At 37.4% G+C, this 15,657-nt stretch overlaps 1 protein-coding gene across 2 annotated transcripts in view; it reads right to left on the bottom strand.

Annotated features, from left to right (window-relative positions):
• Positions 1 to 15,657, bottom strand: part of SPON1 (spondin 1) — a 333,634-nt gene that overhangs the window by 46,227 nt on the left and 271,750 nt on the right. For both annotated transcript variants that reach the window (XM_081938796.1, XM_081938797.1), the window contains exon 8: positions 11,227 to 11,291. In XM_081938796.1, the coding sequence (XP_081794922.1) occupies positions 11,227 to 11,291 (65 nt within the window). The remainder of the gene's footprint in view (positions 1 to 11,226; positions 11,292 to 15,657) is intronic.

Below are 15,657 nucleotides of genomic sequence, written 5' to 3'. Positions count from 1 at the left end.
CAGGTAGAACCAGCTTTAACCAGGTTTAAAATTGACAATGAAGATATTGATGGCGGTGGATAGGTCCTGCCCTTTAAGATCAACCATCAATAGTAAAGGATTGAGCAGTCAAGAAATATGCTGTACATTAGCACCCTTCTCTAAAACTTTCAAAAAAATCATTTGCCACCAGATCACAAATTAAATTTAGGTTAAACATGTGTTTAGTCATCATCTTTTTCAACGCAATGCTAGCAGGATTTTGTTTCCTAACTTGCTTCTTTAGCGATACCAATAAGAACTTCGCCCTCTCAAATATTTAATAGACCTTGCAAGTTATTATAAACTCCACCAACTGAGAATTGAAGTTACAACATCAATTGTTGTGAAGGGAATGTTAAAATTCCATGAGGTGGGGTTGTTATTTCTAGACCAATAGTTCACCACTTCAATGACAACCCGGCAGAAATAATCCACTGAGAGACAATCCCTTTATTTCAAAATGGTTCATTTACTTGCTTGTTAGCTCTATATTCCCCATAGAGCCCAGTAGATTAAAAAAGCAAAAAGAAAAAAAAAGAAAAGCAAAAAAAAAAAAGACTAGGATTTTTTTCATGCAACTCGTAGTGAAGAAACAAGAGGAGGAGGAAAGAAGGAGGAAGAAATGGCAGACTGAAGTTGGCTCTGTTAAAATCAGAACTGATTAGAATGGCTCTTCTTAATTACTCTTTGGACAAGGAGAGAATTTCAGATAGCCCTCAAATGCCCCATACTGTTGCTCCTTGCAGCAGTTTACAGCACACTGTAACAGCTCACTGTAAAACACTGCCAAAGAGGCACTAAGAGTTGTTAACCTAATATTGTGAAACCTCTTCTCCTGTAACATTGCACTGCAAACTAGGGCATATAAAACCTTTGCCAGACCAATTCTTGAATACAGCTCGTCTGACTGGAATCCACACTGTATATCGGACATTAATACAATGAAACGGGTCCAGAGCACTGGTGGGTTTCCAATGTTTTTACTACTGGTTCGGGCGCACTCACACGTGCGCTTGCACATGTGCACGATGCTTCTGTGCGTGCGCAGAAGCATCCGGGCAAGGGGGCAGAGCCTCCCGCTGCCACTACTACTGATTTACCCAATCTGGGACAAACCGGAAGCAACCCACCTCTGGTCCAGAGGTATTTCACAGGAAAAGTTCTCCATTCCTCTACTTGCAATAGAATCCCTTACACCACCAGACTTGAAATTTTGGGTTTGGATAACCTGGAACTAGGCCGCCTACAGTCTGACACAAAATTATCTGCTACAATGTCCTACCTGTCAACGAGTACTTTAGCTTCAACCTCAATAATACATGGGCAAACAATAGATACAAACTCAAGGTAAACTGCTGCAAACTTGATTGCAGAAAGTACAACTTCAGCAACAGAGTGGTCAATGCCTGGAATACTCTGACTCCGTTTACATCCTCTAACCCCCACAGCTTCAACCTTAAATTGTCTACTGTGGACCTCACCCCATTCCTAAATCTGTAAAGAGGTCATGCATAAGCTCACCAGCATGCCTACCATCTGCGTCCTACTGCCGCCATTTAGTTGTACTCATTTCCTTGTTCATGTCCATGTTTATACTTATACCAGTTATTTTGTACATGTTCAACAAACTAAATAAAATAAACATTAGTGTTTTGGGATGCAAACTCCTCCAACTTCGACTATTATAGAGGTAATCACATGTGCTGATGATCAATTGATCAAGGGCACTTGATTAGCAGCATCTTGTTGCTACATAGCCTCTTCATACCTATGGAAGAGGTAAGGGTATACTTAATTTTTCTTCATTTTAGAGAAAAACCCAATTTTTCTACACGTTGGCTTTATTTTTATAAAATAAATGATGATATGGTGTAATACACCATGCATTATTCATCTGAGGTTGTATTTTCTTACTTTTAAAAACTGTAAGGACTAAATGATGTTTATTATGTCCTGATATGTAAAACCATAGAACTCAAAGAGGGCATACTTACTTTTTTATACGACTGTAAATTTGAATCTCTTACTCTGGGGAACCCTATAATTCCAGCTGTTCCAGGAATGTCTCAGAGGACATTCCTTCTAATGGACTTTGATTTCACACATATTCTGCCACATGTAATTGTCTTTATAACAACACCAATGCAAAATAATTGCTAGCTTAGCTAATGAGATGAAACTTTTATTTGAGACCTTATTAAACCTATGTACATGCTGAGATGCTTTAATTGTTGACAGTATGTCAGCTCCCATCATCATTACCATGATCATCATCATGTAAATAATAACAAAATGCAAGTCAAAGTGAAGGAAGGAAAAAAGTACAATCCTCTGAGTGGAATGATAGCATGGTACAAATATGTCCCAAACAGGCTCTACACTCTGTAGAGAGAAAACAGTTTAAACATCACTGGAGAGGCTAGAACTGAAAGCTTTAGCCATTTGGGGAGAAGGTATTTCATTTATTTTTGGGTAGGGGGAATTTTGGAGTCAATGGGTTAAAAAAAAAAGAAAATAGACCTGTTAAGCCTAATGATAAACATATGGTTTTGCTTTTTAAAATATATTTTAGAAAACACTCTAAAGCTTACTGTTATTCCTCCATCATAATTTATATATGTATATCCTGTTATTTTACTCTAATCTGTATTGAGCTCCATCTACCAGCCAAAGACAAAACCTTTCATTGTTTAGAACACAGGTGTCAAACTTGTGGCATCAAGTCATCACATGATGTTTGTGACATTTTTTCCCTTTCCAGAGCTGGGGTGGGCATGGCTTGCACATGACACATTCAGCCCGCGGGCCACCAGTTTGACACCCCTTGTTTAGAAATTTGGTTTTAGTAGTGTTTTGACCCTACAGAGTGTCCATCCTCCTATCCTCCCTCATTTTGGGGAAAAACAAAAACACAGCACAGGTGCATCCTGAGAAACCAACTCCATTATCTAACATTCTGAGGATTTAAAAGCACCTGGAAGAATCCAGCCTAATCTGTGGCACATATTCATCCGAGGGGAAAAAAAATCCATGAATAATAGAATACAAATATGATCCAGAAGGGACCTTGGAAGTCTTCTAGTACAAGCAGGATACTCTATACCAGTGATGGCAAACGTTTTTCTTATGGAGTGACAAAATTGTGCTTATCGCATGCATGTGCGCAACTCCTCCCCAGCCTCTGAAGGCTTTCCTGAAGCCTGGGAAGGGTGAAAATGGTCTCCCCCGGCCCCTCATAGGCCCCTCAGAAGCTGGAAATGGATCATTTCCAAACTTCCAGTTAGCCTGTTGGGGTCATTTTTTGCCCTCCCTAGGCTTCAGGAAAGCCTCCAGAGGCTGGGGACGGTGAAAAACAGCTCCAACGGGACATCTGGAAGTTTGTTCCTGAACTTCCGGTTAGCCCCTTGCGGCCATTTTCCACCCTTCCCAGTCTCTGGAGGCTTTCCTAAAGCCTGGGGAGAGCAAAAATAGCCTCCCTGGGCCCTCCAGGGCATGCCATCAAATATGGCTCCCCGCGCCACCTGTGGCACATGTGCCATAGGTTCACCATCAGAGCTGTATATTATTTCAAATAAGTGACTGTCTATTCTCTTCTTAAAAAGCTCAAGTGATGGAGTGCCCATGATTTTTGAAGGCAAGCTGTTCCATTGTTTAATTGTCCTCACTGTTAGGAACTTTCTCCTTAATTCCAGGTTGCTTCTCTCTTTGGTTATTTTCCACCCGTTGTTTCTTGTCCTGCCCTCGGGTGCTTTGGAGAATAATTTGATCCCTTCTTCTTTGTGGCAACCCCTCCGATACTGCAATACTGCTATCATGTCATCCTGATTCTTCTTTTCTTTAGTAGACTTGCCAAACCCAAATCCTGCAGCCATTCTTCATATGCATTAGTCTCCAAGCCTTTGATAATCTTAGTTGCTCTTTGAAAATCGGAGAAGTCTCAACATCTTTTTCGTACTATGGTGACCAAAATTGGTTTCAGTAATCCAGGTGTGGTCTTACTAGGTTTTTATAAAGAGGTAGTAATACCTCATGTGATCTGAATTCTATGCCTCTGTTTATAGAACCCAGGATTGAATTAGCTTTTTTGGCTGCTGATGCACACTGCTGGCTCATATTCAAGTTATCATCCACTAGGACTCCAAGATCCATTTCACAGTTACTGTTTTTGATCCAGGTCGCTCCTAATCTGTACTTATACCTTTGATTTTTCCTGCCTAAATGTAAAACTTTCCTTTTCTCCATATTAAAATTATTTTTGTTAGATAGGGCCCATTGTTCACGTTTGTCAAGATTGTTTGGATTTTGTCAGAAGCACTAGTGATAACCAAAGATAAGCTGATCGAAGAAGCAGATGGAGGGTTTCGAGCTTATACAAGATATGCAATAAGCAATAAGTTGCGAAGAGAAGTCTATACAAAAGTTACTAAGGAAATAACCAGAATACTAATGCCAGAAATGGCAAGAGACATAAGACTTCACTATTCCTGGAAAGACACAGGTTGATGTAATGAAAGCTTATAATAAAAAATTAAGTCAATTTAGTTAAATTTAGAGCATCATGTATAAAATGAAGTGATAATGGATACAGTTAAATAAGTGATTGATAATGATTATATATATATATATATATATATATATATATATATATATATATATATATATATATATATATATATTGATTGATTGATTTGATAAGAGGAAATTTGATATAAATTGCAAATGGTGACTACAAAAGGAGGTTTAGAAACTCTGTTATTAAATATAACCAATTTTTATTTAGAACATGTTATAAAGATGTAACATTATCTGGATGATATTGGGAAGAGCTAATGGAATGCCATTATGTGGTTATGCTTTAAATCTGGAATATTTTATATAAAAGGACGTAAAAACAATTATAGTCAAATGAAGGTTGAGGTATGATGATAGCAATATATATAAATATACTTGATTTGAAATATATGATTTGATATGAATTGTAGGTGATGACTGTGGAAAGGATGCACGGAAGTTTTTGTAACCAATTGACATACTTTTCACAATTTGTAATGGAAGTTGGTTTTGTGGTGTTTTTTTCCTTTGTGTGTGTATGTGTGTGTGTGTTTTGTTTGTTTGTGTTTATTAAAAAATAAAAAAAATATTTATTAAAAAAAGATCGTTTGGATCCTCAGCTTGTCTTCAGAGGTGTTGGCTACTCCTGCCAGTTTAGTGTCATCTGCAAATTTGATGAGTTCCCCTTCTATTCCCTCATCTAAATCATTTATGAAGATATTGAAGAGTACTGGGACTAAGATGGAGCGAATTATTATGCTCACCAGAAACTCAACACTGTTTATTTTGTATTTGGGTTCTTACTGTATTTCCCCCCAGTTTTACACCCTGTTCCTTTAATAAAGTGTCAAGATCTATGTACACAGTTTGGTTTATTGAAGGATATGTGAGTTTAACTATGTTAAAGCAGCACCGAGGGTAACATGTAGTGAGGACAAAACAGTCACAGTGCCGAATACTGAATTGCCACTGAATTTGGTCAATTGAATTGAGCGACTCTAGGAGTCGCAAAAAAAGCAGCAGATGCCAAAAGTTGCTTCCCCATCCTAGACAGATGTTATCCAAAAAAGACAACTGAATCAGAAATAAAATAATAAATTGAGCTATCGTAAGTAGCTCTTGATTTGTAGCTTCATTTGGGAAACCTGCTCCTGGATTTCAGATGGTAACATTCTAAACCAAAATTAAACTTGGCAAGTAAAGTTTCCTGCTGAGCGTAAGTGTGAGATGTAATGGGAACAGCATGGAGGGTACTGTTAATTGCCTCAGCTGGACATGTGTTGATTAATTAAAGCTTCTTTTGGAAATACTCTTCATTTTTCTGCTGAGGCTGTCAAGCTGCTCAGTTATTAAACCTCAGTGCCTCCTTCATGGTATCCCTTAGGAATGGCCAGAGATTCTTGCATAGTTTGGAATACAAAAACAGGTGTGTAAAGTTGGGGTTATTGTTATTAACTGCAGTGAATAGGGAATTGCAGATTATTTTAGTCAGATTTCTTTTTGTATACATCTTGAGTGACAAGCCAAAAAATCTGGAAAACTGAAATAGCACTGGTGCCTCTCACAAGAGCTCAGATGTTCTTTGTGTGACTTTCTGTGCATTTCAGATGTGTTTTTTTTAAACAGATGGGACAATTTTCACCAATTTAATTTTGACTATCAAAACCAGATTTATAAATTTCTGCTCCCACCCCCAATTAACAGGTGAGAAAAAAACCAAGATCAGAAAATATGTAACAATTCTAAAAATATCAGAAAATAACAAATTATGTTGTTGTTTTTCCTCTTGATCATACAGAAGAACAACTGAATGGGCATCATCAAATTAAAACAGGTTTGGCGTAAACAAGTGTGTTTAATTAAACATTTTCAATGTCATTTTAATTAAGTGATTTAAATCTTGACTTTAATGTTTATTATATAGAAATAAAGGCCCTTTTGCAAATATAATGATATATTTTCTTCGTCTCCTCAAAATAAAAAGGTTGCATTATGCATTATAATACAAAATTCTGTCTCGATTTTCACCTTCCACTCATGGTTGGTCGGAATGCCAGACACTATTAATGTGCAAATGTGCTTATTTTATGTACAAAAAAGGATCGTCATCAGTTTTGCCTAAAGCAAACCTGAAAGTTCATGGGAAGTCAGTTTCATCTACTGCGGGAAAGAGAACTGCTCATAGAGAACTCTAAATGTTTTATTATGTTCAAGTGTGGCATGCAGAATTGTGCCATATTATGTGCACATATATGCTAGGATCTCTATGTGTGCATGCCTGCCTACTGGTACAACATATAATTATGAGAGGCATGAATGATGTATTTTGTCATCTCAAAACAACTTGCATGGAAAAAGGGAAATCATTTGTGCTCCTCCTTAGCAGATTAATTGCTAATAGGATTGTAACATTACCACAATTTGAAGAGGAAAAAAAATTAGGAATGGCAAGATGAACAATTTTGTCAGTTGGATGGCAAGTCTAATAACAGCCAATGCTTAATCTTTTAAACAACAAACAAAACACAACCATGTCAGGCACCAATGTTGTATTTTAATTTTCAAAAAATATTGAAATGTCAAAAATAAGAACTAGAATAATTATTATTTGGAGCTGAAATAATATTTCCTTTTTCCTTCCAATGGTATCCTTAAAACTGCACGATTAGGGTATAAAACTTTTATAACAACTATGATCTAATATAATGATGATTGGGGGTTATAATTGGAGATGAAAATATTTCATGTATCACAACCCCAGGATAACTACTATGTGTACACACACACACACTTTTATGTTTTATGCAATATAGTTTTAGCAAATCAGTTTCCTGGTGCACGTTAGGAGATTATGTCTAGGAATTTATCCATCATCATTAGTCAATAGAATTAGCAAATTATCCTTGCCACAACTAGACTGCTACTTTATGCATAATAATGTGCTAATTTTGTTTTGTCCCAAGGCAATATTGTTATCATTGATAAATCATAGTTTAATTAACTAAGATAAAATGCAGAACTTAAACAGAAAAATAGCACTAGCTTATAAAAATTTCTTTTCTTAGACATTGAGACTGAAATACATTACCCTGACTGATTTCAAGTCTGCAGACCCTAGATTTCAAGAGGTAGGTTGATCCACTGCACTTGGGGCATAAATGCTTACAACATGCAACATTGTGAAGGGACATTTAATTTCAACAAGGCTTTGAAGCAAAGCGATCTTTTAAAGTTGATTCACAAAATGACACGATCATCCTGCTTCGAAAAAGCAGGACAAAAAAGAAACATGCTGCTTCTCTTTTATTTCTGAAGCTTCTTCTGCACTTGGCAGTTCCTTAATGGCCCCAGGTCATGGTGACTATTATATCAGCACACCATGACCTCAATTAAACAAACTGCATCCTTACAAGGGAGCAAACAGTGACACTTCTATAGTGCAAAATGCCTGGTAAGCAGGGCTGCCTTGAATGGGCCTAGCGTGGAGAGAGGGAAGGTGCTGCATCTAAAAAGATGTGTAAATGTGTACCTCTATGCCCTGTGATGAAGCAGCAGCAAGCGACTTCCAAGGCCTACCTTTGAGGCCTTGGGAGATCTTTGAGTGTTGCACTCAAATGATATAGAAATGGGGCTAGAAAAAATGATTGACGCTCCATTATTATACAGAGAAGATTACCATCCTATTCTGAATTTGTCAACTCCCTCTTCATGTCACATTAAAAATGTGACATTTGAGAGATCTCTGAGGGCATTCCCAAGCCTTCATGGAACACCTGCTGTTATGGCTTTCCCTAACACACTTTAAACAGACCTTTTGCAGAATGTATATACGCGTGACGTATTATACCAAAATCAAGTCAATAATATTTAAGAAAAGAGCACAGAAATATATTATAAAAATCTCTTTGCAAGGGTGAACCAACAAGCACTACCATTCCTTATTTTGGAAATTCTGCTCATTCTGAATTTTTTGGGGCGGAGGGTCATTCTCACCAAGTTCTTGGAAACAACTGTCTTGAATGGATATTTCTTGAGAGATATCAGCAGCTGCTAGCAGGGCACATTTACAGTTTTCTCCCATTTACAATCCCATCTGTGTCTATAGTCACTTATGTATTACTGTGAACAAATTGCCTGATAAGAGTTTATTCAAATTTTGCTATGATACTCCAGGGGCAAAATCAGAAAGCAAGCTTTGTTCGAGCAGATTGAGCCCGTTTTGGATATACAACTGTGGTTATGAAATTAGTTGCAAATGAAAACACCAGGGAACTGAAATTTTTATAAGCAAATCCAGTTCTTAAAAAACAGTATTCACAGATGTGCCCTGACAATAGTCTGAAATTTGAATAACTGAATGTTGGATCTTAAATTGTCTTCAATTAGATGAAATTTAATTTAACAACAGTTCTACAAACATCGTGGACATTTGAGAAGCAACAAACTAGCTTGCTTAATTATTATTAATTGTGTTGAAGTGCATAATGTTTTTTGAGGAGTACATATGTATTTTTTTAAAGACTCACTGATGAAACAACCTGATGAATAAGGTCAGAGAAAGTGAATGTGAAAAATGTGTATGAGTTTTCAAATCCTATTTTACAAAGATGTAGGAATGACACCCTTGAAAAAGACAATTTCCACAGAGGCATGGTATGGACAGAACAATTTACAAAAAAGTGCTGTGTAGCATAAGCAAAACCACGAGACAGCATGAAATACTGAAGAACATACACTCTATGCTTGACCAAATCACACATTGCCTTGAAATGTTGAAAGTGTTGACAAAAATATGTTATAAATGCCTATTTTGAAAAGAAGTTTGAACAAAAGATTCAGTGAAGCAACTCTAGAGAGAGGAGAGGAAAAATGTGCAGTATAGTATAAAGCAATGCACATTATAATAAAAGTAGCAGATAAAAAGGCCGTGTAAAAAGTTTCAACCAAGCAGACATTCTAGGCTGGAGAGAATTCTCAAATAAAATCTTGGTTTATCCTATGTAGACATATACTCTAGAAAGTTTGCATATTGTTAAGTAATTAAGCTCCCTGTTAGAAGAGCGAGTAGGCAGAGAAGCGTAATGAGAGTGATATGGAATAACACGCACAAACCAGCATACAGAGACACTGAATAGTATAAAAATATAGTAGTTTACTATGTAGAAATATAGAGGTATTCAGAGTCCGATTAACAGTCCAAGTCATACACAGTTTAGTAATTCAGTTATCAAAATAGTCAAACACACAAAGTATAGCTAAACAGTAGCAAACCACAATACCTCAGTATACACCTGATCAGCTTCTAACAAAACAGAGATCTAACAGCCATTCTGGCTGCCTCTTATGGCTACTTGAGGTAACAAGCCAATTACATCCCTCTAGCATTTAAAGTAACAGTAAAGTAATCATAGCTTATATACATTGCCAAGCCGAGCCAAGGATTACATCCCTGACATATATTATTTTTATTTAAAAGAAAACTTTTATAGAAAGTGATGCTTAGAGAAAAACATAGAGTTCCAAAATAAGATAAATGACTGAAATGTTTAAAATGGTGCTCTCATTTAAGTTACCAACCCTAAATTATGGATCTCAGGTTCTCCTGGAGGGAGCCTCAATTTATAAGGTTCTAAAGCTCCAGAAGTGATGGAGCAGACATAAAACTTAGAGAACAAATAAAAATCTTGAAGGATGCAGCCAGTAATGCATTCAATTGAGTCTAGGGCAACAATTCTTTGAAGTTGAGGAAAGAGTACTATTGTTCTTTTGTTGTTATAAGAAATTTTCAAATTTTAACAACCTGCTTGCTTTACTTAAATGGAAGTTCCCATACCATACATTAATATAAGGAACTGTGGCTTTTTAAGGATTGGAAAAGTCCTATTTTGGTGGAGTCCTTGATGCTCTCTGACCTTGGTTGTTTGCTTGCAGATAGTGTGTTTCCTTCTTAGCTTTTTCATTGTTTATTTGGAATGGTGTGTAAATGCAGTTTATGTCTATGTGTTTGTTGATGGCTGATTCATCTAAATTCCAAGCTTCCAGGAATTCCCAGTTTTGGATTAGAAGGAAACAAAAAAGATTAGAACGCCCCTAATCCAGAAACTACCCAAGAGAAAACCACACTCCTATGACATTGGCAAGTCACTCGCACTGATGATGTAATCTAGTTGGATAATGAAACATCTGGGAGCAAACAGCCAAGTTCAGAGAGCATCAAGGACTTCACAATTCAATTCTGAGCTATATCAATTCTCTTTCATTGGAGTCCTATTTCTTCTCATAACTGGAGTTTCCAAGGCAGTTCTGATTCAAACTAATTTAATTTTTCATTTTCCATTAAATTAAATTTGGCTTACCTGTAAGCAAGCAGGAACTGTATTAACTATTAGATACATCCTTGGTCCGCAAGAAAAGATCAAGACAATGGGAAACGTATCTAGATTTATTGCTGCATCACTAACAGTTAACCCAATACCTCCTATAACTTGGTCACCCACAAATATTGTTAGACAAAAATATGGATTGGAAGATTCATTTATCGACACATTTTTATCCGAGAAAGAAACTTTTGTGGATGGGATGATGTTTACAGCAATCTGTCAGAGGACAATGATCAAAAAGTCTTTTGGGAGGTTGTCTCCCTTCCCTACTTACACGTTTAGTGGTTGCCAGGCAGGCCACTGTGCTTTTGCTTTGATGACAGTCAAAACCTCATCACTCTGTAAAAGAGAAACAATGCACATCAATAAAGAAAATTATGTTTGAACAGTATTATGGTGAATAACATTCTGCAGTGATTTATAACCAGCAGAAAAGGCACTTGTCTCCTCAATAATTTTCATGAAGAGAGATACAGCTCTTTTCCTTTTGAGGAAATGAACTATATAAATTATATCAATCAATCAATCAATCAATCAATCAATCAATCAATCAATCAATCAATCTTCCTGTTTGTCCTGAAAGCAAGCAATACTTCTGACATAAGGTTTGTTAGTTGCCAAGTCATGTTTTGAATTAATCTTGTGATGTGCAGGTGCACATCAGGAGGTTACATTAGAATTGACTTCCTAGGGTAATTTCCGCAAGGATTATTTCACAGTGAGGAGAATATGAATCTCCCACTGGGAAAATGTTTACCGTGACAATGAAACACATAGCAACACATTTGCAATCTGTAAACATATTTTGTCAAACTGTATTTTAGGCGAAAGCAATGAAACTTTTGGAGTTGACACACTGTACACTCTGCTCTGAAGGTAGCAATTTTTCAAGTGTCAGGCATTCTTGCATAATGTTGCATTCTGCCCAGGGTTTGTTTTTTTCCCAGCTAAAAGTGGAAAACTATGGTCATCTCATATCTGACAGCTCCTCTCCCTAACACATTATGACAATATTGATCTGTTCTCCGCAAATCTCTTGAGAGCAGCTGAACTTACTTATTTTAAGTTAAGCACGTTAACATAAATTATATTTAATTTGCAAGGATTGGCAAAAAACAGCTACTAGTATCATAGGACTTCGGAGCCCATTGGTGTCATATTTCTGACTGCAAATTAACCCACAACTTTCAAAAGTTAGCCAAGGAAAGACAAAATATAATCTATGCAGATATGAAGGCATTAGTACATCATAAATATAGGAGTTTCCTACTGCCTAGCCCCCATGCCTTCAACACGGATGCACAACAATTGTGACAACATGCACAATAGGTTAGTTCTGGGAATCTCTTTAAGGCTGGAATAAAATTGACAGTTATATATAATTGTAACATTATGAAGACACATTATGAAGTTTAGTTTCACATGACTTTTTACCAATACATATTGTTAACTAAGGCAGAACACATGCTTCCAAACCTATATTTGCAGTGCACAAAAATGCCTGTTAGGAGATACACACACACACACACACACACACACACACCAAGATTGTTGCGGGAAATATGTTGACTCTGTAAACCGCTTAGAGAGGGCTGTAAAGCACTGTAAAGCAGTATATAAGTCTAAGTACACACACACACACACACACACACACACACACAATCATACTGATGAAAAACATTACACAGAAAAAAAGTTGTATTAAGGGAGATTGCCTTTAAAAATGTATACATCAGGGAAAAATGCATCCCAAAATGAACGTATTAGGAAAAAAGTCATATCAAAATCCACAAGTTTCTGCTTATATTAAAAACTAACCCAAAACAACTCATAAACTGATGCATAATTGGTTGAAATCATATTGGCATTGACAAGAAGAGAAAGTGGACATTTGAAATAAATCAGTTAATCTATCTGCCAAATTCATTTTTTCCCCTAAATAATTTGGGTTACCACTTAAAGAGGCAACTGAGAAGCATTCTAGGAAAGATACAATAGTTACAGAAAAATCTGCCCTGGTTAAGTAGTAATTGCCTGAACTCCTTGTTCACTGATTCAACATAAAAGCAACATTATTAAAGCAGTGGGGGAGGGGATGGGGAGGGTCATTTGGCACAGATTAGTTTGATAAATTCTTTATGTGGACAGTGTGATATATATTTATTTACTGAATTAGAACCAGCACAGGACTTCCTTATGTACTAGTGTAGGAACAAGGATAATTTTCTGTTGCTTCTTGCCTAATACACAGATCTGAGCACATAAGAACGTTTAGAAATTAAATGCTGTCTTCACTCTATTGGGCATCCATGAGAAAAAGATAAATATATATTTTTTTTTCTGGTAGACAAGTTCCAACAGATTCCATTCCCACCACATATTTTTGGTGCTTAGTTGCCATTGGTAGGTTAGCACATACTAAATTATAAGCACAATATTTTTATAGTACATAGAGACAAGTTTATCCTCTATGTCTGCATAGGGGATGTGTCAAGGACAATGTTTAATTATGAGAGGGCTGTTCTTTTGTTTATTTTATTATTCTATTCTATTTAAGAAAATGTATAGGGCCCAATCCACTTACAGTGAATTCAGGTGGCTTACAAAACCCCCCACACACGCACACACAAATGCACACCTTCCTGGCGGGAACAATCAGTCAAGTCAATCAAATAAGTTATTTTGCTCTGACCACAACTACAGCAATACTTGTTGAGCTTTAAGCTTTTAATGGAGGAGGCCACAACCACCCAGAGGTCATTCTACAACTTTGGGATCTCTGAGCAAGCATGAGGCTAGGGCATCCCACATAAAACACACACACACACACAAACACACACACTGCATGTGTGTTTATATATGAAGGAAACAGAGAGAGGGAGAAAAGCAAAAACTCCAGAAAGCTTCCTTGTAAGGATTTATGGAAACAATTGAATATGTGCCTGTTAAGTATATCTCCTTTTGGAGACTAGAGTTGAGTAGCAGAAGGTAGTAAGGAATGTGCCGCCGAATAGTATCAATCACATCCACCGAAGATAAAACAAGGATAACTTTACTTGCGTTAGCAAAAATAAAGTAGGATAAACATTCTCCAAAACAAGCGATAAGTAGTCTTGAATTCTATATACAGTATATATATATATATATTGCCAACCCAAGACTAGGGTTACATCCCTAACAGTGCCAATACTATTACTAATATTTTTGCCAGTAGAACTAAGAACAGCAAGAAAGATTCTGGCTATTTACAAGAAACCATTGTTAAGAAAGCATAATAAATAACAGACATATAGCTGTTTCTCTTAACTGTAAAAATAGAGAGCAATTTTATCTCTGCTCCTTCCCAGATCCCTGTATCAGCAGTTCTGAAGTTATATGTAATGTAAAGAAGCCCAAACAAAGCCACCAGACCATTTTTAAAGCAAAATTCCAGTGAACCGAAACATATATCAAATATTTCTTAGACTTTTTTTCTCTCCCCAAAGATTCTTTCTGAGTAAATTGTTGAGGGGGATATGCTGTTTACCACCTACTCCCAAGATTTCTGCCATGTTAAAACAAAACAAAACTTCTCTCTGATTAGATGAATACCCAGACCATTCATTACATGTAACTGGCAGCTCCAACTGAGCTGCTCTTTCAAGTGAGTCATATTCTTGACTATAATGATTCTAATACAGCTCTAATTCACATATGCTCCAATTTAGGGAAATCAATCTCTACAAGAGGCTGCTCTGGTTTTCTCCTTATTCCTTTCAACAAGCAAAGCTCCCAAAGAAGAGGAGGAGAAAGTAAACTGTGCAGCACTGGTGACTCAGGAAGCTTACTTGGTTCTTCCTTGTACTCAGATTTATTCTATATTTTCTGAGCTGTTGTGGCCCAGCAGGAGCCGTTGGAGTTGCCACCAGACTCCGACAGCGAGGGTCCCTCTGAGTCGGCTCAGGAGGATGTGGAGGACCCTGGACAGGGTTCCGACTCTGAGCAGGGAGCAGAGAGGCTGGTTGGCCACCAGGAAGCCCCTGAGGCATGGAGCAGTGGTGAAAGCCAAAGGAAGGGGGCTCCTGATGTCATGCCTTGGAGCAGTGGGGAAGAGTCACGGGACAGTGAGTCAGACATCAGCAGTGATGCTGATGCTCGTTACCGCCGTGCTACCCAGCGTAAGGAGCAATTGAGCAATTACAGGAGGTAATTGCTCTCAGCTGCTGATAATTAGACTCCTCTCCAGACTATAAAGGGACTGCTTGTGGACACACCCTTTGCAGGAATCAACTGATCATTGGAGTTGGAGAAGCTCTCAGATCTGTGTCATACTTTGGCAGGCTGGATTGCTGCCAAAGGGTTTACCTGGATTGCTGCCAATCTGTTCCCTGGACCTTGGCAGGCAGGAGTGCTGCTAAGGTGGTTATCTGGAGCTTGATAGCTGGATTGCTGCCAAGGGGTGTCGCTGTAGCTGGATTGCTGCCCAAAGTGCTATCTTGACCTTGGCAGGCTGGATTGCTGCCAAGGTTGAACCTGTATGTCAATAAACATCTTGAAGAGACTTTGTGTCGGAGTGACTTGGTATACGAGAGCGGGGAGGTCAGAACACTGAGCTATCAACCTCAAATAATGACTCTTAATGAAAATAGAAGTACCCGTACTTTGAACAATACTATTCAGTTTCTGCTGCTAGGCATCATAGACAGACAGGAAGAAAAAGGCAAAA

The sequence above is a fragment of the Natrix helvetica genome (genome assembly GCF_964273705.1).
Source record: "Natrix helvetica genome assembly, chromosome: 1".
Taxonomy (NCBI): Eukaryota; Metazoa; Chordata; class Lepidosauria; order Squamata; family Natricidae; genus Natrix; species Natrix helvetica.
Note: the sequence above shows the minus strand (reverse complement) of the source record. Positions and strands in the feature narration are given on the sequence as shown.